At 35.7% G+C, this 23,184-nt stretch overlaps 1 protein-coding gene across 2 annotated transcripts in view; it reads left to right on the top strand.

The window, feature by feature from the left end:
• Positions 1-23,184, top strand: part of Ccdc14 (coiled-coil domain containing 14) — a 46,009-nt gene that overhangs the window by 972 nt on the left and 21,853 nt on the right. For both annotated transcript variants that reach the window (XM_013068805.3, XM_087216254.1), the window contains exons 2-9: positions 5,029-5,084; positions 5,484-5,556; positions 5,807-5,876; positions 5,965-6,087; positions 13,316-13,552; positions 13,667-13,761; positions 14,833-15,343; positions 17,794-17,935. In XM_013068805.3, the coding sequence (XP_012924259.3) occupies positions 5,029-5,084; positions 5,484-5,556; positions 5,807-5,876; positions 5,965-6,087; positions 13,316-13,552; positions 13,667-13,761; positions 14,833-15,343; positions 17,794-17,935 (1,307 nt within the window). The remainder of the gene's footprint in view (positions 1-5,028; positions 5,085-5,483; positions 5,557-5,806; positions 5,877-5,964; positions 6,088-13,315; positions 13,553-13,666; positions 13,762-14,832; positions 15,344-17,793; positions 17,936-23,184) is intronic.

The raw sequence follows: 23,184 nt of genomic DNA, 5'->3' as shown, positions 1-23,184 counted from the left end.
CACTGACCTCCCTGCCCTATTTAAAATAATCTTTCCTTAAATATATAGAGCATGTAATTTTTCTTATTTTTGGTCTTCATTTATCACAACATACCTGAGATGTTGTTTTCCCCGTTAATAGGACTCTTGTTCTTGTTTTGGAGACCTAGCTTGACACTTCCTTTCTTTAAGAATACTTCTGGACAGGCCGGGGATTTAGCTCAGTGGTGCCGCCGCCTGCCTGACAAGCGCAAGGTCTGGAGTTAGATCCCTGGTACCAAAAAAAAAAAAAAAAAAAATCAAAGAATACTTCTGGACTAGCCTCACCCTTATAGATTTTTACAGTATTTAATGAACCCAGAATATGTGCATTCATCAAGGAGGAAAAACATGGTTTTTGTAATCACAGTTACTAGATTCAGAGTCCAGTTCTACCACTATGATAATGATAGTACAAAGCACTTCTGCTTTTCTGGTCTTCTTGTTTCTTTCTTTTTTTTTTTTTTTTTTTGGTACCAGGGATCGAACCTGGGTCCTTGCACTTGCGCAGCAGGCGGCGAAATCACTGAGCTAAATCCCTGGCCCCTCTTCTTGTTTCTTTACTGTTAGGTAGGCATAATAGGTGTGAGTTATATCTCAAAAGAATTGGATCGGGGGTCGGGGATTTAGCTCAGTGGTTTCGCCGCCTGCTGCGCAAGCGCAAGGACCCGAGTTCGATCCCCGGCACCAAAAAAAAAAAAGAAAAGAATTGGATCAAATAAAAGAACCTGATAAAATATCTACCACAAAGTTGAAAGATGTACAACAAAATTTAGTTATCTTTAAAAAAAAAACCTAGCTTGCTATCATCCTAGTGATAATAGCTAACATTAGTGATTATTATGTTGCAGTTACTACTATAAGTACTTTCATATATTAGGTGTAATAACTCAGTCTTCAAAATAGCCTTATTGGGGTAGTTATTATCCTCATTTTATGATGCGGGTACTGAGAGATAGAGAATTCAAATAACTTCCTAACTAGTTAGTTACACAGCCGGTTACCTATAAAAAAACAGGGTTCAGACTCACATAGCTGGTGCCAGAGTTCATTCTTTTAAACATAATACTATCCTTCGTAGATGCATTTGTATGACTAAGCCACATTTCTCGATTTTAGATTCACACATCGTAGAAATGACAGTTTATAGGGTATGGATTAAGTTAGAGGTTTTTAGAAACTACGTCATTCTAAAAAGGTGACGTTAATATGCACTTGATAGGAAGCAAGACTATGAACATGTTTGTATTCTCAAATAACAAACTTTTAACAAAACTAGGGGGAGGTAAAACAAACTGTTTCTCCCTGTATTGTGATTTGGGACACTCCTTCTGGAGAGCAGTTTTACATTTGTATCAAGGACCATTAAACTGTTATAACCTTTCACCAAGTAATTGTACTTTTAGTCCTAAGTATGGAAAGGCTATTTTCATTCTATAGAAAGGATTGTTCTGGTTTGGTTTTTCATTTTGAAAGATATGAAACAAACCAAGAGCATATTATATTACTTCTATTTAAGGACCATTAAATATCGTACAGCCACTAAAAATTTTTCAATGTTAATATGGAAAATGATTTAAAAGTTAAAAAAAGATTCAAAATTGCAAGTATTTACTCATTGTGACTCAGTAAAAATATGCGTGTGAAAAAGATTGGAGACCCTAGTAGCAAAGAGCACATGTAGTATCTAAATCTTGGTTTCTAAATACCATTACTATCCACTACATGAACAAAAACAGCCAACTTTAGAGATGAGGCAGGGATATTGTAAGATGTGCCTGGATGCATCAAACTAAAATGTGCAACAAAGAAAACATCAGTAGAAAGGAAACCCACAGAATGAGAAAAAATATTTATAAGCCATGGTCAGGTGAAGATTTAATATCCACAGTATATATGACGAACTCCATACCTCAAAAATTAAAAGAAAAAAATTAAGAAACAAGTAAAGGATTTGAGTAGACATTTCTTTAAAGAAACCATACAGATGGCCAGTGTGTATATGAAAAGATTCTCAACATCACTGACTAACAGAGAATTGCAAATTAAAACCATAATGAGGTATTTATTACCTAATATACAAGTGTCGGCGAGGATGTTAAAAAATTGGAACCCTGGTACACTATTAGTGGAAATATAAATGGTGCTATGAAAAACAGTATGCAGAGTCCTCAGAAAGTTAAAAATAGAAATCTCATGATCCACCTGATTGCACTTCTGAGTATTTATCCCCAAAGAATTGAAACCAAGATCTTTAGATATTTGCACTCTCATGTTCATTGTAGCATTATTCATAATAGCCAAGATGTGGAAACAAATGTCTATCTACAGATGAATGGATAAAGAAAATATATGCATACAGTGGAATATTTTTCACCTTTGAATCAAGAAGAAAACTTTGTTATATGCATATAACAAAGATGAACCTTGACATTATGCTAAGTAAAATAAACTAGTTCTAGGACAAATACTGTATAATTCCACGTATTTGAGGTATGTAAAGTAGTCAAACAGAAGCAAAGAATACCATGGTGGTTGTAGAGGAGGAGAGAGGGTAAGAGGGAGTTGCTATTCAATAAGTATAAAGTGTTGTTTATATAAAATAAGTTTTAGAGCTCTGAGCAACATTGGACCCGTAGTTAACAATACTGTGTTTTGTTCAGATAGATCCCATGTTAAATATTTTTATGACAGTGTTAAAATATATATATATATATATATATATATATATATATATATATATATGAGCCTGTATCAGATTGTAAAAAATAAGGAAGTGTAACAGGAGCTAACTTGAAGGGCTCCCATCGAATTTACTAAATTTGGGGCAATTTAAGTATCAAAATGAATAATGGTGGGGCTGGGGATTTAGCTCAGTGGTTCTGCTGCCTGCCTCGCAAGCACAAGGTCCCAAGTTCAATCCCTGGTATCAAAAAAAAAAAAAAAGATAAGCAAAATGAATAATGTTAATGGATCATAACTCATTGAATAAAATAGGAATCAATGGGTCCACACTGTACAAATGGACAAGGAAGAAGGAAAAGTGCTTCTCTGTTCTTTCTACGTGTTTTAGTTGAATACCAGCTAGTAAATGTAGAAGGAAAGATGTAGTTAGAAAATCTACCTTTGAAAACTGACTCAAGCAAGAACCATCAATGGGGGTCGGGGATTTAGCTCAGTGGTTTCGCCACCTGCTATGCAAGCACCAAGGACCCGAGTTTGATCCCCGGTACCAAAAAAAAAAAACCATCAATGGATGCTGAAACTACTGTGTGAAAGTTTGGTGATTAGGATATCTGTACAGTGTCAAAGATTCTCCCCACAAAATCTTTTAATAATTACAAAGATAAAATAGTAACCTTACAGTGAAGAACCTGGCAGACATCTTAAATAATCAGTTCACATCAGCAGTAATGGGGCAAACTAATGTCATGTCTACTCTTACTGAACTGAGGATAACAACATGATTTAATTGTATTCTTGATAAGAATGCACAACCTGAAGTGGAACATGAGAAACCATCAGAGACATCTAAGTGTCCAAAAGCACATTCTGCAAAATAACTGGCCTCTACTCTTCAGCTACGTCAGGGTTATAAAAGGCAGTGAACGACAGCTCAAGAAACTATTCCAGATAAAGGAGATTTAAGAGCTGTGACATCTTAATGCAATACGTGATCCTGGATTAGACATGGACCAGTTTTTTCTATAAAGGACAGTATTGGTATAATTGGCAAAATGTGAATAAGGCCTATAACCAATACTATATCAAGGTTAATTTCTTGATTTTATAATTGTATTAGTGGCCTTGTTCTTTGGCGTTGTTTTTGGTTTTTTTGGTGCCAGGGATCGAACTCAGGACCTTGCACTTGCCAGACAGGCAGCAGAACCACTGAGCTAAATCCCAGGCCCTAGACAAGTTTTGGGGGTTTTTTTGGTACCGAAGATCGAACTCTGGACCTTGAGTTTGCAAGGCAGACATGGTGCCACTGAGCTAAATCCCCGGCCATTGTTCTTAAGTCCATTTAGGATATTAAGACTCCAACGTACTCTGAACTGGTTCAAACAAAAAATAATGCTGTGGATATAGATAGAGAATGACAAATATAAAATGTCAAAAGCTGTGGAATCTGGCTGTAACATACAAGGCTTCTTTGTACTATTATTTTACATAAAAATATGCCTTTGCATTTACATTCATCTACTAACTCTGGTGATATGTATTTTTATATATTTTTTCCTTTTTTACATAAAAGATAGCCTATTTTACTTTCAGAATGAAAACTCTTCTAAAAGAATTGCTATATGAGTTTAGAAATAAAGACTGAAAAAATGAGATAGATTGAGTAGGGGGTTTTTTATGTTCTGGTCTTGACATGTCTTCTAAAAAACATGTATAAATGGAATCAGTTATGAAATCTTATGGCTTGAATTTTCCTGTATGTGTCAAATAATTTGGAAAATGTAGAACATATTTGAGGTTTTAATATAGTTGAAACTTAACTGTGGTATCCTTAAAATGATATCTCAGTTTTCAACCTTAATAGACTTAAGAAACAAATATATTTGTAACTTGCTCATAATATAGAACAAATTTACTCTACAAGAATTAAATTACAATTGTGGATTTTAAGGCTGTATCTAATTTATTAAAAAATGAATAACATACCACATACATATAATGGAAATTATTCAGCCTAATAAAGGAAAAAATATTTTGATATATATCTCACAACATGCATGAAGCTCAAAGATGTGCTAAGTGAAATAAGCTGGTCAACGAAAAGACAAGTACTGTATTATTACACTTGTATGAGGTTCCTAGAGTAGTCAAATTTATAGAAAGTAGAAGAGGCAAGAAGGAATGAGGATGGGAACTTTACTGTTTCAGAGCTTGAGTTTGAGAAGATAAAAACATGAATGACATTTCAAGTTTTGTCATGATGTCATATTGAAAATAGAGTACAAAAATGTTTGTATGTATACTATAATGTAATACATTATGTCACAGGTATTGTCTTCAGGAAGGCACCCTGGATCTGCTAAATTAACAAATGGAAAGAAAGGGTAAGTACTTAAACTTCTGGAAATATTTTAGGGGGCTGGACTATGTTTTGCCTACCCCAGAAAACTAAATGGGCCTTGTACCTTCACAAGATTTATGGAGTAGTTTGTCCTATCTACCTAGGATTACTTTAGGATTTAACAGACTTTATGGTCTTCATAATGTCCTCTGTTTTTTATATGGTTAAATAAGCTTTCTTTTCCAGTTTTTTGTTTGTTTGTTTTGTTTTTTTGTACCAGGGATCGAACTCAGGTCCTTGCGCTTGCGCAGCAGGGGGCGAAACCACTGAGCTAAATCCCCAGCCCTTTTTTCCAGTTTTTACTAGAAACAAAATGACTACTTACTAATGTATTTTGAGAAAAAAATATTTTATTTGTAAGAATGTTAATCCTGTTTTCTAGGACCCATATAAGAAAAATCTCACGTTTTAACGCAGATTCTGGATGTCCCATCCATTCTGATTCGGAAAGTCAGGTAAGATCAACCTGAGTAGTTGTAATACACACCAGTCAGTCTTAAGGCAAAAGTTTAAGAAGCAGAAATAAAATGCAAAGGTAAAGTATTAACTTCCCTACAGAAGTCTGAAGGCTATTGCTTTAAAGCATTTTTTAACCAATAATAAGTTGATTGTAAATAAATTTATTTAAAACTTCATTTTATATCTATCTTCTCCCCCACTATAGTTGTATATACAAATATGTTCTAAATTACTTTCTCCTTGCAGACTGAAACCATACAGGGACTTGATGGTTGTGCTGCTTTGCTGCGGGACATTTTGAGAAATGAAGATTCAGGTTTTATTTTTTTTAATGCTTTTTCATTGTCACCTTTTCTCAAATAGTTTTTTCTTAAGTTGATGAATTTTATTTTACTTATAAATAGGTTCAGAAGCAGTTTATTCAGAAAATAGATGTAATTCCAGATCTTTAGAAGATAAAAAATGTGGATCTAAAAAGAAAGGATATGAAAAACATACTGTTCCTTCAGTAATTCGGAAAGAAATATGTAAGCATTTTTTTCTCTTGTTTATTTAAAGATTATTTTTAATTCTGGGGATTTTGATATCAGGATTATGCAGTCTTTCATTTTAATTGTTTTTATTTAGATACACGTATGTGCTTGCGCTTCTCTTTTTCTGATTAGCTTCTAATTATCGAGTAGTCATTTTACTTACTGTCAATTTCCTAAGAAGAAAAGTAAAAAAAGATACTATGTCTGGGTTTATAGGAGAAAAGTTTCAAACTCTGAATGACATTTAGGAGATATATAAAGTTATCTTTGTTTCTATTGCTACTTATTTTCATAGATAATCACAGATTGGTTGAATTTCTAAACAAGGATATACCAGGCTGGTATATAATTGTTACTATCTTGTATACTGTATATATCCTAATTTGGTTCAGAACTCAACTTTTTGAGCTGCATAATTAGGGTACATAGTACAGAAGAAGGTAAAATCCATGTTGGATAGATAAGGAATGACAGCTTGCCAATGACTGCCTGTAAATACAGCCTCAGGTATTTTATATTCTCAGGGTTAACTTTGTTGACTTAAGTGTAGTAACTCAACAGTATAGAACAAACGAGTTTTGAGTATGTTGTCTCTTCAAGGCCTATAGAACAAGTCTAAAATAGAGATGAAAAAGTCCACTAGTAAATCTTTAAATAACATGTACTTGTACATGTTTATTGAATGTAGTGTGATATTTCTACACATGTATGCAGTGTGTACTGATCAGATTGTTACAGTGGGAATTCTGAATGGGACCAGCTAGTTCCACAGTTCACGTGGGCTAAGTATGTCAGCACTTTATTGCATGGTTATATTTAGTGCAAAGGATAAAGTCTAGAAAATCATCTCAGGCAGTAGTCCTGGATATTGAGATATAAGGACCAGATAAAGAGGCTGAGAAAATGAAGGTAGAGCATTTATAGGAGTAGACATTGTTGTTCCAGTTGACCTGAGTTAGGGAACAAGGGAAGGAGAACAACTTTCTTCAATCCCTCCATCTTGGAGGCCAGTTTTTTGTCTTCATACTTGTTGACCTGCATTGTTCAGGAGTGTAGGCACTAGCTGTGTGTGGCTGCTGAACACTTGAAATATGACTAGTACAACCAAGAAGCTAACTTTTTAATGTTTCTTAATTTTAATATATTTGAAAACTGATACTTGATTCAATTATAAAACTTTTAACTAGAGTGTTAGTTACTTTCCTCTCATTGCTGAGACAAAATACCTGGCACCAAAAGTTAGAGGGGAAGGGGTTTGTTTGGCTTAGAGTTCGTAGAAGTTTCAGTCCATAATTGGCCGGTGCCAAGGCAGGAATGACAAATTGGCATGGCAGAGGAGAAACAACGTGGCACACACAAGGTAGCAAAGGCAACAAGGGAGACTTAACAGCATCTTCCTGCCCCTTTTGTCTTATTCAGACTACTTAGCTGGTAGCACTCACACCCTTAATCCTACTGCCCTTGAGCCTAGCATTGTATCCTGAATCAATTCCAGCTTCACACACTCTAGATCAAGCCTATGATCACATGAGGCTTTGAAGGGACACCTAGACCCAAACTATAACAACTAGTAACTTGAGTATGTGAATCTACCTTTTCAGCTGTAAATTTTATTACATCTAAATATAGATCACGTATTTCTGACGACAATTTAGCATTCAAATTGAGATATCCTTTGTATAAAATATACACTGGATTTAGAAGATTTATTACAAAAAAATCTCAGTTCTCTGTATTACAAGTGAAATGTTAATGTTTTGGATAAACTGATTTAAACATGAAAAGCTAAGTTTACCTCTCTTTTTCACTTTTTATTGTGCCTACTGGAAATTGTAAATTACATACATGACTTGCTTATATTTCTGTTGGACAACATAAGTCTAAACCAGGGGTTGGCATACTAAAGCCAATTTTATTTTATAAATAATACTTATTTTGTAAATAAAGTAGAACATGGCCCTTCTAATTTATTCGTTTATTTTCTATGGCCCCTATTTGATGCTGCATGGTAGAGTTGAGTAGTTGTGACAGACCCTATCTCTTCTATTAAGCCTACATATTTACTATCTGACCTTTCAAGAAAATGTGTGTTAAACCTTGTCTTAACTCTTTACACAGAGGCCTATTTATAGGGGACCCATGGAACAAAGAAAGGAGTGGTAGCACCTATTCCTTTGGTCTCCGAGGCAGTCTTCCACAAGGATCTCTCATTTAGGTTATATGGGGCTGACAATGGGTGTCATGGTAGGAACTTATTGTAGTCTAACTTCTTCCCGGTTTCTAACAAGATACAGTTGACAATACTCAAGATAATTCGAGGAAGGAGAACTGTAAGGAGCTTGCTGGTGCTAACATCAACACAGAGCTCTTACCAACTCTAGGCCTCAAGAGATTAAGGGAGAGAGAGGTTACTGGACTCACAAAGATGTTTTATAGAGAAGGCTGCCTTGAAAAGAGCAGGGAGCTTCATTGGAGGGACAAAGCCAGCTCGAGGTACCTTTACTTTATACTTCTTCCTTTCCATTATGTGCCTTGTCTTAAATCTAGCAGAGGCCTTATTGATGTGTATCAGGTCTGGGTTTTGATTTTTAGTCTTACAAGCTAATAAGTTAGTCTTATTGTGTCATGGACACTGGCAGAAGACACAGGACTCTTGGATCAGAGACAGAAGCCTTTAGCTCTCACAGTGCAGCAAGCAGCATGTGCATCAGCACATTTGCATTGGTTCTCCCTGATCCTCGATTCCACTGAGATGATATGAAGGTCCCTGACACAGTTTACGCATGCTTCAAGTTTAGGTAGCAACTGAAGAACCCTGAATTTGGGAAATCTGTCACTTTGTTAGTAAACAGTGAACAAGTCTTTTTTTTTTTTTTTTTTTTTGGTACCAGGGATTGAACTCAGATCCTTGCGCTTTTGAGGCAGGTGCCGGAACCACTGAGCTAAATCCCTGGCCCTGTGAACAAGTCTTTGCAGGGGAAAACATTACCTCATGTCTCAAGGTTGCTGTCACAAACTCAACCTTGCAAAATGCCCTGAGTTAGGTCAAAGTCTTGCTTTCTTGACATAGGAAAACTTGTAGGAATGAGAGACCCACCGAGGACCACTTGTTAACAGTGTAATCCATACAGACAGCAATGCCTGGAGAGCAGGGTAGAGACCAGTAGAGGATGGATGTGGCAGATGAGAGATGCCTGGTGTTCTTAGTTCCTAGCATTAAATTCTTATTTGAACTCAAGTCAGGTCCTGTGATCAGGACACAGTATTTTTACTGCCCTTCTCCCCATATATTGATATTCAGAGGGAAAATTCTACTTCCATAGGACAGTGTCCTTTAGGGTTGTGAAATTAGAAAATTGCAATGAGTCCTCATTGACTTATTTCTCCTAAGGTTGCCTCATTAGAAGAAGCCACCTTCCCTTGGTTCAGCAAAATATATATATACATATATATATAAATAAATATGTATATATATTATACACACATCTGTATTTATATCTTGTTTGTTTGTTTACCAAACTGTAGCACTATTTAGAACATCTTTTGTTTATGAGTGTGGGGTGGGTGTTGATTGCTATTAACCAATACAGGGTTTTTGCTCTATTGTCCCAATCCTCAGCAAAATGCAGAAGTTATGCTAGCTACTTACTGTCTTTTCCATGAGATAATCATAAATAGAACTTTAAAGAATCAATTACAGCATGTTTCTTAGTTATCTATGTACCATTTTAATTTCACCACACCGTCCTGCTATTTTTAAACTATCCTTTGGGCCACAATCTCCATAGGTACTTTTGGCTGAGATCTATCTGATGATTGAATGTCTATGGAGTCAAGGAAACCCACCTTGATGCATTCTATGAGTAAAAAGGCAGTGAGGCCATTCCAGAAATGTATTGAGCTTATGTGGGTGCTTCTGACCTTAAAACATGTTTTGTTTTGTTTTCAGATGGGGTCTTTCTATGTTGTCCAGGCTGGCCTTGAACTCAAGATCTTCCTGCCTCAGCCTCCTAAGCCTAGGACCTGCACCATTAGGCCTTAAATAAGAATAAGCAATTTTTATTTAGTATTCACAAGACCCTGGGTTCAATCCCAGTATCACTACCAAAAAAAATCAGATTTTTCAGATTTGATAACTGTTTAGTGCTTTCATAATTTTGATTTTAATAACATATACAGATGATCTTCAACTTATAATGCTGGTGTAATGTTCCCCCAAATCCAGCAGAAATGGAAAATCTTGGAAGTTGAAAAAAATACATGTAACCTACCAAACATCATAGTTTAGCAACATCATCTGTTTACTTTCATGATTGAGTGGCTTGCCTGGGAGCTGCATCATGAGAGAATGTGATACAGCTTTATCAGTAGCCCAGAAAAGAAAAATTCAAAGTCCGAAGTGTGATTTTTACTGAAGGCCTGTTGCTTTATACCACTGTAAAGTCAAAAAATCCTCAGTTGAGTGAGATTCAGTGGCAGGTACCTGTCATCCCAGCACTCAGGAGAATGACACAGAGGGTTGCTTGAGTCCTGGAATTTGAGACCAGCTGGGGCAAAGTTGAGGGTGATCTGTGTACACATATAGCTGCTCTTACCTTGGGAAATAAACCACAGCAGGCAGAATTCTTTGAGCATTGATTGCTCCCATCAAGGCCAAGTATTCTTATATATTTTAAATTATAATAGGCATCAGTGGCTCTTACCTACACTAGATATTTCTTTGATATTTGGGTGGCATCCTACAGTGCTTATACATCTAAGCAACAGCCAGTGCTCATGTACAGCAGGTAGGATTCATGGACTGAAAAGTTTTAATGGACCAGTTAATCATATTGGCATCTTGATCTTTCAGGTACAGTTTTCATGGAAGGTGCTTTGGTGTCATTAATAAGAGCAAGGTTGTATACTTCATTTGTATTTGGGTAATAACAGGCCCACTTGTTGTCAGTTAGTTTGTTTTATTTTAAATTGTATAACACTAATATAAGTGCAGTTTTTCTTTTCTGTCCATTTATGATTTGTCAATTTGTCTTGGCTTCTTTGCTTTTTTTTTAAGACTTTATACCTTTAGTACAAATCTTCAGCATTATCAGCAGCATTATACAGATTGAGTTTATAAATTAGCAAAATAAGTTTTCATTCAGAAGCTTTGATTTTCAAGAAGTATGTTTGGAGCTTATTGATTCATGTCAAATGAGGACATCTGCTGGCAGAGGCATAGTACTGTATGTGGCTCAGCTTGGTGAGAGACTGAAACTGCCTTATAAAGAAGGTGGATGACAGCCAACGCCTGGCCTGAGACAATGAGGCCTGAGAAGTCCTTAAGGGACCAAAGGAAATCTAAGAACAGAAGAGAGACCCAGAATCAGGAGGAAAGGATGTGTAGTGTGCCAGACACCCATGGGCTATGCTCCCCCTCCATTATTTCAGATTTTAGAGTTAGAATATTTTAGAGGGCATTTTTCTGTTTGATTAATTATAAAATTCCATATCCAATAAGAAATAATATTTGCCTTACAGAACTACTTTAACCAGTTTTGTAGTAGCTCATGCATTCAGCTTGTGAAGATAATTATTACTGCTTTCGGTTATAATCACCTTCAAGAGAACATGTTCAGAGGTATATTATTATCAGAGAGCAAGATTTATACATATAAAATATTTACTTGTCTGTCTGTAAGAGTTTGTAGCTAATTTGGTGTATAACATTTATTGAATTTTTATTTTATGCCACACATTGATCTAAGAACTTTACAAGTATATGTACTTCTCACAATAATCTTATGCAGTACTTTTTAAAAATCATTTTTCTGGGCTGGGGATTTAGCTCAGTGGTTTTGCTGCCTGCTGCACAAGTGCAAGGACCTGAGTTCGATCCCCAGTACCAAAAAAAAAAAATCATTTTTCTAATGAGAAAGAGGAAGTCAAGAGAGCTTGAGTTTACTCAGCTAGTAAGTAACTATTGTTCTATATATCTTTGTATAAAAATAAACACTCATTTGTTAGGTGTTTACATGAGAGTGGAATTGTGCCATACGTAGAATATGTGTGTGTGTGTGTGTGTGTGTGTGTATGTTTGACTTAGGTAGTTATTACTACAAGCTGTATACTTTTGTAAATTTATTCCATACCCTGATAACCTGTGATCTACCAGAATGCTCATTTCTATTAATAGTGTTTAGCAAATTTTGGAGAGTGGATTTTATTAGATGCGGAAATAGAATTTAGATTTTTATATCAATCTACTGGGTAGTTCTGTGTAGAAAACTTTGCTTTTAATTCATTAGTTTATTAATACTAGGTTTCTACTTTGTACATAGACTAATGAGAGAAAATAATGAAGCATAAAATACAATCTGCCTAGAGAAGCTTATAGTTTAGTGAGAGGGAGAAGGGGATAAAAGATAAACCCCATAAAAATATACTGGTAGTATGTGATTTAAATATGTGCTTTAGGATGGCAAAGGCTCGTGGATGAGGGAAATGCTCAGATGAGCCTTGGAAAATGAATTGAAGGAGAATTGAATTGGCAGGAGTGGTACAGGATGGGGAGAAAGGTTTATTGGGTTTCTAAGCTGGCTGGCTGGAATGACAGTTTTGAGTTGAAAGTGATGGGAAGATAGTTGGAAGAGTAGGTTGTGATCAAGCTCTGGGAAATTTTATTTTATTTTATTTTTTTGGTACCAGGGATCGAACTCGGGACCTTGTGCTTGTGAGGCAGGCATTGTCTGGGAATTTTAAATGCCATGTTAAGATATGTTTTTGAAAGCCCTAGGTATAGATTAAATTTTCTTACTGGTTGATCTCAGAGGTCTGATTTTATTTTTAACTGTCAAAGCATCGTAAGAATTACAGTCTTCTTTCCTGTTCCATTTTTTTCCCTGAGAGCCTGAACTGGATAAGGGGTCAGTTAAGGTTTTATTGAATATCACGGAGAACACAATACCCCAAGACAGGTGTTATAACTGAAGAAGGGATTTTACAAATAGCACTTAGTAAAGATTTCTCAGAATTGGTACAGATGATTGTGATTGGGAAACTTTACTCATTAACTACTTTTAAGAATTTGGAGTAATTTTTTTAGGGAGTAAGAGTGGTAAGGCCCTTCTATGAAGCATATGATGAACTGTATTTCTGAGAGTTTTTCCTCCGTTAAGCTCTTACGCTGAAAGTTTTTGAAGAATCATATTTCAAGAATTTTTTTTTCCTTCTTCCACATTAGTATCTTTGGATAATAAGAAACAGATACCTAGTGAAGTTTCTGCTGAAAGTGAAAGAGACACATCAGACACAGCACAAAATTGGTCATTACAAGATCATTATAGAATGTATTCACCAATAATATACCAAGCCCTCTGTGAGCATGTGCAGACTCAGATGTCATTGATGAATAACTTGGCGTCTAAGAATGGTCCCAATAGGATTCCTTCTGTACCTTACCATACTGTATCTGATTCTGGTTAGTATAAGTGATGTTTTTAAAAGATTGATTATAAACTGTAATTAAAGTGCTTTGCTCTTGTATAAGCAATATGAGATGTGAATGATTATTTTTCTCCCTCTTACTTTTTAGAATCTCAAGCAACACTACATTCTAATTACTGCTGTTGTACCTCCACCCCAGTCTGGTCACCTCAGCAGCCACTCTGCCCTCCAATGGTTCATTCTGTGGGTGCAGTTTGTATGCTATACATATTTACTTATAGAAATTGTCATCTTTGGAATGAATATTGAATTTACTGATGGAATCAGTGTACTGGGAGATAAGACCAATTTCTTAAAAGCTTTTTATTAGAAAAGTTTTATGTATTTTTAATAAGCAATAGGAAAAAAGAGGGGAAGAGATCAGTACAATAAAAAAAAATAAGCTATAGGGCCGGGGATTTAGCTCAGTGGTTCCGGCGCCTGCCTTGCAAGCACAAGGTCCCGAGTTTGATCCCCGGTACCAAAAAAAAAAAATAAGCTATACCCAACACCCAAGCACTGATATAGTATGTTTCCAGTCATTTAGTTTTGGGTATAGATTTCATTTTCTGCTTATTAAGCAGGTTTTCTTTTAAAAATACAATTATATTGGGCTGGGGATTTAGCTCAGTGGTTCCAGCACCTGCCTTGCAAGCACAAGGCCCCGAGTTCCATCCCCCATACCAAAAAAAACCAATTATATTTAGATTTTATACAGTTTTATATGCTGCTTTTTTTCTTGAGCTCTTATTATACATATATTTCTCTATTAATATATATTTTTTATGACTAAGTAGTTAATGCTATATATTTGGGGTATACCATAGTTTGTGTAAACACTCCTTTATGGTTAGATAGTTAAATAACAGCCAGTTTTTACTACTTTAACATTTCTTTCAGTACATTTTTGCAAAAGCTTTTTGTATGTTTAAGCTGGTTTTCTTACAGTACAATTTCCCAAAGTGGAAATACTTTAGTCCAAAAGTGGACTGATTTTTGATGCCTTTACGGTATGCATGGTATTTGTAAACAGTCTATTTTAGGCATGGCATTATAATGTTCCCATTTGCAGAGTGATCTAATTATGCTTTAAAAAACTAGAATCTTTATTGCACAGAGAAGAAATCCTGCTTACTTTGAGGCTGAAAATACCAGACAGTCAGTTTCTAATATTAGAAAGTTATTCTGTAGTATTTGTGGTTCAAGTTTGTTATAATTAATGCCTACAAGTGAGTGCTCACACTTTTGAAGCTTATTTTTTTCCCCTTGCTTTAGGAAGTTCAAACCGATGGTGGTAACCAGTTTGCATCTCAAGGTAAAACAATGTCTGTGAACTATCCTGATGTTCCAAGGAGCTCATTCAATGCCAGTCCTGGAGTTGCATGTGGCCTGCCCCAAACTGACAAAGCAGCTGTTTCCACATCTCAGCAGCTGAGTCTTGCTAATTGGATTCTCCCACAACAAGGAGTCTGTAAGGAAGCAGACTTACAAAAGTGTCTTCAGACATGTATGTCTTTGTTTCAATCTCTTGGAAAGGAAACTCTCCCAGACATTAAGACACACCAGAGCCCAACTCAGCTACAGCCAGCTTTCTCGGCCTCTAATGAAGAAACCTGTGCCCGAGAACAAATTGCAGAGGCCACTAATGAAGGAAAGTGTTTAAATGTTCAAGATGCAAAAATAGTCCAGGATACACAGAAGGCAAAAAATGTGAATCAGACTGCCGAAAAAGTTAAAACTATAAAGTATTTGCTGAGAGAGCTCAAGGCCCTGGTAGCAGAACAAGGTAGATGAGTACTTTCTTCATCATTTTCTGTATCACAATAGTATGCTAAGTAGCAGTGTCATATTGTCTGTCATTCATATTTAGAATAATTACCATGGAGTTGGTGGTGTTTTCAGTGGATCTGTCTTGAGCTAATAAGGAAATGAGGCCTGCCTGTTGTATTTTTACTTTTAGGTTTGGATCCCTTTTTCCCTGGGGACTTGAAATATGTTGAGTAACAGCAAGAATTTGGTCTTTGCTTGCAAATGTGCATTCACTTTGCTTGATCCAACAGATCTTAGGAAGATACAGTCAGGAGAATCTGTAGAGATAAAACTAGAGTTGTTATAAGACCCCCTAGAACAGACTGATTATTTTTCCTATTTAAAAAAGATGTGGGAAGCTAGGTGTGGTGGCACATGCCTGTGATCCCCACACTCTGAGATGCTGAGGCAGGGGTCTCACATGTCCAACCCCAGCCTGGAATACTTAGCCAGACCCTGTCTCAAAATAAAAAAGGATAGGGTTATAGCTCAGTGTAAAAGCCCTAGGTTCATTTCCCAATAACACACACATACAAAGATGCAGGGCTGGGAGTGTGCCTCAGTGATAGAGCACTTGCCTAGCATGCACAGCAGCTCCCCTGAATTCCATCCCCAGCATCATAAAATACAATAAAATACAGACACCAGCTCTTGTAGTGTTTAACATCTCATTTTGAGAAGTAGCCTAAACCTTTTAGTGCCCTTTTTGGTTTATTTTTGAGACTTTTCTCAAATCAAGAAAAATGTCTATGAAAAATGTCTGGTTGTATTAATTCGTTTTCATTATATATATTCTGAAGTAGCTTTTGCTTGGAATGAGTTACAAATTTGTCATCTTGGAAAACAGTAATTGATTGTGGGAGCACTAAATGAATACCTAATATTTGGAAAGAGACACCAAAAAAAAAAAATCCTAAAATGCTGTAAGAATATAGTGCCATTAAGCTCCAAGTTTAATGTACTTAAAATCGTTGTTTTCAGACCTTCAGATTATGGCTATTCTCTTTATCAAATATTTAATGATGATAATAGTAATAGTAGTAGCAGTATTAGCTATCACTTACTGAACACTTACCATGTTCCCAGCTGTATTTTCTATGAATTATTTAATCCTCACAGCAACTGTACCAGGTGCTATTTAATGCTCTCATTTTACAGATGAGGAATTTAGGCTCTGAGAGCAGAATCTCATTTAATCTTCTGAGCAACTAATGAGATAAAAAGTCAAAGGACTCAATATTTCAGATAGGAATAAGTTCAAGAGATCTATTGTACAACACAGTAGCAATAGTTAATAATGTAGTCTATAAACTTTCTAAGAGGGTTTTATTTATATATATAAATGATACATATATAAGACATATATATTATAAGATATATATTATAATATCTTATATATTATATATATATCTCATGTTATGCTAAATATATGCAGTTTTTAAAGGAAATAATTTAAAGAGTAATGTATATACAAAAAGAATCCAGTGATTTGACTAAGATTATAGCTCTAGAAAGTGTGGATCCTAGTTATCTTATTCTCTATCGAAAGCCAATGAGCAAAAACCACTTTACAAAGATTGACAGAAGACTGCTCAGCGGTTGGACATAGTTGTTCACTGTGTGCACATACTTTTCATCAGGATGTTAAAATACTTGTGGAATTTAATAAGTTTTTAATTTGAATATACTTTTAATCTTTTACATTAATTGTTATATAATTCAAAATATTTTCAATCCACAGAAAATATGAATGGGAATGAGGGAACAAAAATGAAAAGGCAAAAGATCTGCCACCTGTTTTTTTTTTTTTTTTTGTACTGGGGATCGAACTCAGGACCTTGTGCTTGCAAAGCAGGCAGCAGAACCACTGAGCTAAATCCCCGGGCCACCACTTGTTTTTTATCTGTATCTGTTTGCCTCCTCTGAAAATAACCACTCTCTACAATTAATAACAAAAAATGGTCTTAAATCTACTTTATAAAATCAAATAATGATTTAGCCTTAGCAGGCCCTCACTCAATATTTTGCCAAATGAATCATCTAAATCATTTTTATGCCATGATCAAAGGTTGTGTTGTAACTGTTAATACTATAACCAAATATAGGAAACCTTATAGCAATGTAGTTCACTATAGGAGACCTTTGGTAAGTGTAAACCACTTTCCTACCAGACACAACTGAAAAACAATCACTGACATAATAATTCTGTAATTTAAAATTAATCCTTACTTTACTGTATATTCTGAGTAAGCAAGTACATGCGGCAGGGAAGAAAATAGGATTTGTATAATAAAATCATACATAAATGAGTTATTTATAGCAAGTATGTAATATCTATAAACTTTATTTTCTAGTAATATGTTCCAATAGCCTTGTCTAAAACCAATTGAAAATACTGATTTTACTCATTTCTTCTGCCTTTCATAGAGGATTCAGAAATTCAGAGGTTGGTAACAGAAGTGGAAGCATGTATAACTGGACTTTTAGCTGTAAGTGGAAACATAGATATTCAAGTTGAAATAGCACTAGCCATGCAACCATTGAGAAGTGAAAATGCTCAGTTACGAAGGTAAGAATTGCTCCTTAAATATTTTTGTCTGTAGATAAAGATGTCCCATAGCCAGAACAAAGATGCCAAATGTTATATCTAAGCCTTCATAAAGAAAATAGATTTTCTGTCTTACTATATTTCTACCCTTTCTTCTCCATTTTCCAAAGATTTCTAGCATTCTCTAACTCTTCCGTTACTTTTTCCAATAAATACATTTTATTCCTGCCTCATGTCTGTTGTCACTGGTCTGTAGTATGTAGACAGGAAGATGAAGTGCCTGAGTGTATTTACCATGATAGTGTAGGCTTTGCTACAGAAACAAACTTCTAAATCTCACTGGCATAATACAGCAAAAAATTATTTCTCTTTCACTCAAAGATCACTTTGGGTCACTAGAAGCTAATTTTTATCCTATGATTCATGATCCAGCCTCTTTTCATTTCATGAAGCCACTGTCTCAGGTTGTGTTTTCCAGGAATAACAGCATGTGTCTCCGTTCTTGCATGTTGGACCTTAAGTGACTGTCTTGGCACCACTTAATATTTTGTAGGTGAAACCAAGTTACATGTTCTTCCCTAATATAAAGCTCTGGGACATAAAATTTTCTCATACTTCCCACATTCCTAGGAAGGAATAGAGAACATGATGTAGATAAGCACTAGTATCTCCACCACATTTAGACATAGGGAAAAAACTCATTTAAATTCATAGATTTTGTTTCTTGGCATACTTTTTTTTTGGTACCAGGGATTGAACTTGGGACCTTGCGCTTGCAAGGCAGGCGCCAGAACCACTGAGCTAAATCCCCAGCCCTTTTCTTGGCATTCTTAACTTGTTGGAATTATATTCTTTTTATTTTGAGGATGGAACTCAGGGCCTCAAGAGGCACTCTGTCACTGAACTATCTTCCCTGCCCTTTTAAATGTTATTTTGAAGCAGCGTCTTGCTAAATTTCCCAGGCTGGCCTCAAACTTAACAATTCTCCTGCACTAGCCTCCCAAGTATCTAGGATTACAGGTGTATGCTACCATTACTGACTTGGAATTATATTTATGATTTGTTTAAGAAAGACATAAACCAAGGATCTACTCTTGAAATATAGAAGAAATCACCCACATATTATCAATAATAGCTTTGAATGTTGAGTGATGACCACCAAGGCCAACACTCTAGTGCCTGTTTATTAATTTGCTTTGCAGAGAATTGAAGCACATTTCAAGTGCTTTTGCAGCACTGCAATGGAGTTTGTCCTGAGAGAATGTTACATTTGACATTGTGTAGACATTATATACCATCAACATTGTTAAAGATAGGACTTGTAGGGACCTGCACATTTTTTAGGAAATTGAAAAGCCATAAAATAGGATTCCAGTTGCAGAGCAGCTTAAATTTGCAGTCTGGAGAAGTGGTTGCTGAGGTTTTAGAGACCAGTGCCCAAACTGCAACCCAAAACTCACTTATTTATCACAAAGTGCCCATAGTGCAATTAAACCTGAATACTGAGTTTTTAGTTTAGAAAAAACAACTCATACATTAACATCTATTTTCTTAAGAGAAAAGCAAATAGCACCCATACCATAGGTTTGCCACCAGTGGTCTCTCTAGAGTCTGTGTAAGCATGACGCCAAGATAAATTTACTTGATTAGGATTATTTCTTGAATAATAATTGGTCTAGTGTCAGTTACTTTTCTTGTTGCTGAAACAAAATACGTGGCACCCAAAGTTAAAGGAAGAGAGACTTATTTTGGTTCACAGTTTGTAGAGGTTTCAGATCATAGTTGGCTGGCTTCAAGGCAGGGTGGCATGACCCAGGGGCATCACAGCAGATAAACAGTTCATGGTGGGCAGAAGGCAAAGAGGCAGCAAGCAGCAAAGTAGCAAAGAAGCAGCAAGCAACAAGCAACAGCAGCAGCCCTCTTTCTGTCCCTTATATTCTATCCAGGCTGGGCCTTCCCATTATCCACACCCAGAACTATGCCAAATCAGTCAGTGGATTAATTTAGTAATCACACACCCAAATCCCAGCATCACACACTTAATCCCAGCATCACACTCTGTAGATCCAGCCACCTCTGAAAAGCACCACCTATGACTGCATAAGGCTTTGGGGGGATAGTTAGACACAAGCCATAACATCTAGAGATACAGTGATACATAATATAGATGGTTAATCTCTCTTGCTCTAAACACACATACTCTCACAAATGATAAAGTTGATGGTTTTACAGTCTAATAATACTGTCTTCAGTCCTGACCTAGAGAATCCCAATAACAGTGTTAATTTTTCAAAACCAAGAATAAATAAAAATATTGGTAATGTACAATAGCTACTACTAACTTTTATTGAATATTTGTTATGTGCCAGGCTTTTGTCCTTTATATGTGCCACTTCTTGAAGTCCTCAAGTAGCTTTGTGGAATAGGTATCATGTTATTCTCATTTGTAGATGAGGAAACCAAGACATAGAGAGGTTATATAATTTGCTCAAGGTCACACATCTAAGCAGTGGCAGAGTCAACACTCAAACTTAAGGCAATTTGATTTTAGATGACAAGAATCCTAATTTATAGACTTCTACACTGTCAAGTAGGAAGTAGAGACTAACTTATTTATACATCTTCAATGTTTAGGTGTATTTTATAGAACAAAAAAATAATGCTATAAACCAAATAAACATTTAAAGGAATGATAATCAAGTAATTGGATTCTTAAGCACACTAGAACTTAATCTTAGGATATTATCTTTTTTAACATTGTTACCATGGAAATATCAATGGTTATTTATTTCCATTCCTTAGAACATTTTGGAATTGCCTTAGGAGCTAATTTATAAGCCACTCAAGAAAATGAGACTTATTATTTTATTGCTCACTAATTGTTTTTAATTTTTTAAAAAGTATTATCCTAATTGAGTTGATGTCTAATCTAGTTCTTTAAATGTGGCATTGGAGGCTTCTGGTAGTCCTTATAGGACAAACAATGAATAGCATGCTCTTGCCATTGTTGCTTACTCGACCTTTTTTTTTTTTTTAATATATATATTTATTGGTACATTTTAGGTATAAAATACATTTACATTTATCATTGGGTGTTTGTACCAGGACATGATGCATCTTAGTTTTTATTTTTTCTCCCATTACCTGTGCACCCTTCACCCCCTCCACCCTTCCCTATCTACACAGAGTTTGATTCCATGTTTTTTTCTCCTAATTTTTTTCTTTCCTTTCTTCCCTTTCCCCTTTCCCTTCCACCATCCCCAAACCCTTGGACCTTTTCTTATTTCAAATTATCAATTATTCATTTTAATCATTTTCATCCTTATTTACACTTTCAATTTCTCACACTAGAGAAACTATTAGGTATTTACACATGTGTGTCCTATTTATTTCACTTAAGAGTATGGCCTCAATATGCATCTATTTAGCTATAAATGTCTCCAGTTTCTCATTCTTTTTTTTTTTTTTTGGTACCGGGGATCAAACTCAGGTCCTTGTGCTGCAAGGCAAGCACTGGAACCACTGAGCTAAATCCCCAGCCCCTAGTTTCTCATTCTTTATAGCTGAGTAGTACTCCATTTTATTAAACAAACCACATCTTCTTTATCCAGTTTCCAGTCGATGGGCACTTGGGCTTTTTCCATTCTTTAGCTATTTCAAACTGTGCTGCTATAAACATAGGTGCACATATATCACTGTGGTATGATTCTTTTAATTCTTTGGGGAAGATACCCAGCAGGGGAATAGCTGGGTCAAATGGGACCTGTAGTCCTGGTTCTTTGAGGTATCTCCATACTGATTTCCACAGTGGTTGCACCAATCTACATTCCCACCAACAATGGAGAAGGGTTCCTTTCTCTCCATACCGCCGCCAGCATTTGTTATTGGTTGATTTCTTGATAGCAGCCATTCTTTCTGGGGTGAGGTGGAATCTCAGTGTTGTTTTCATCTGCATCTCTTGAATGACCAGTGATGTTTAACATTTTTTCATATATTTACTTGCTGTTTTTACTTCTTTGAGAAATGTCTGTTCATTTCAGATGCCCATTTTTGAATTGGGTCTTTGAATTTGGGAGGTCTGATTTTTTTCAGTTCTTTATATATTCTTGATAGTAGCCCTTTGAGCTACATCTGCTAAATATTTCTTCCCACATTGTAGGTTGTCTCTTAGCTCTGTTGGTAGTTTCTCTTGCAGTGCAGAAGCTTTTTAATGCGATGAGATCCCAGTTGTTGATTCTTTGTGCTAGCTCCCGTACTACTGAAGATTTGTTCATAAAGTCTTTTCCTATGCCAATGTCATCAAGAGTTCTACCTAACTTATCTTCCAGCAAGTTTAGTGTTTCTGACTTAATATTTAGATCTTTAATCCACTTCGATCTTAGTTTAGTGCGTGGTGATAGGCATGGGTCTAGTTTTAATCTCTGACAGGTTGAAATCCAGTTTTTCCAACACCATTTATTAAAGAGGCTATCTTTCCTCCAATGAGGGTGGTTGGCTCCTTTGTCAAAGATGAGGTGACTGAGTATGTCTGAAGTTGTTTCTGCATCTTCTAATCTATTCCACTGATCTTCAGGTCTGTTTCTTTGCTAGTACCATGCTGTTTTTATCACAGTAGCTTTGTAGTATAGATTCAAGTTGGGGATTGTGATGCCCCCAGCCATGTCTCTGTTGCCTAGAATTGCTTTTGCTATTCTAGGGTTTTTTTGGTTCCAAATGAATTTTTGGATTGTTTTCTCTAGTTCTGTGAAGTATATTGTTGGAATTTCAAGTGGCATTGCATTCAATCTATATAGTAGTTTTGGAAGTATGGCCATTTTCACTATATTGGTTCTTCCTACCCAGGAACAAGAGATACCTTTCCATTTTCTTATATCCTCTTCAATCTTCTTCTTCAGAGTGCTGTAGTTTTCAGGGTAGAGGTCTTTTGCTTTCTTTGTTAGGTTGATTCCTAGATATGTCATTTTTTAGATGCTATTGTAAAAGGAATTATTTCCCCTTACTCGACCTTTTAAAGATGAAATTACTGAAAAATGAAGAATTTATCAGATACACTCCGTTTAGAAGAATGAAGTTTCCAGCAGTAGTGTAGGATTTTTGTGCCACTTCATACTCTTTTTTTGAAAAGAATCATTCATAATCATTACAAGTAAAAACTAGAATGCATAGACTCACTCAGAAGTGGTTTCAATCAAAATAAATGTGATTCTTTTTTTCTCTTTATACATTTGGAAACTACATATTTCCTTCTAGCTAGAGAAGTGATGGGGGGC

Source organism: Heterocephalus glaber, unplaced genomic scaffold, assembly GCF_053883595.1.
Source record: "Heterocephalus glaber isolate CG9 unplaced genomic scaffold, H.glaber_assembly_v1.0 deba00000122, whole genome shotgun sequence".
NCBI classification, from domain to species: Eukaryota; Metazoa; Chordata; class Mammalia; order Rodentia; family Bathyergidae; genus Heterocephalus; species Heterocephalus glaber.
Note: the sequence above shows the minus strand (reverse complement) of the source record. Positions and strands in the feature narration are given on the sequence as shown.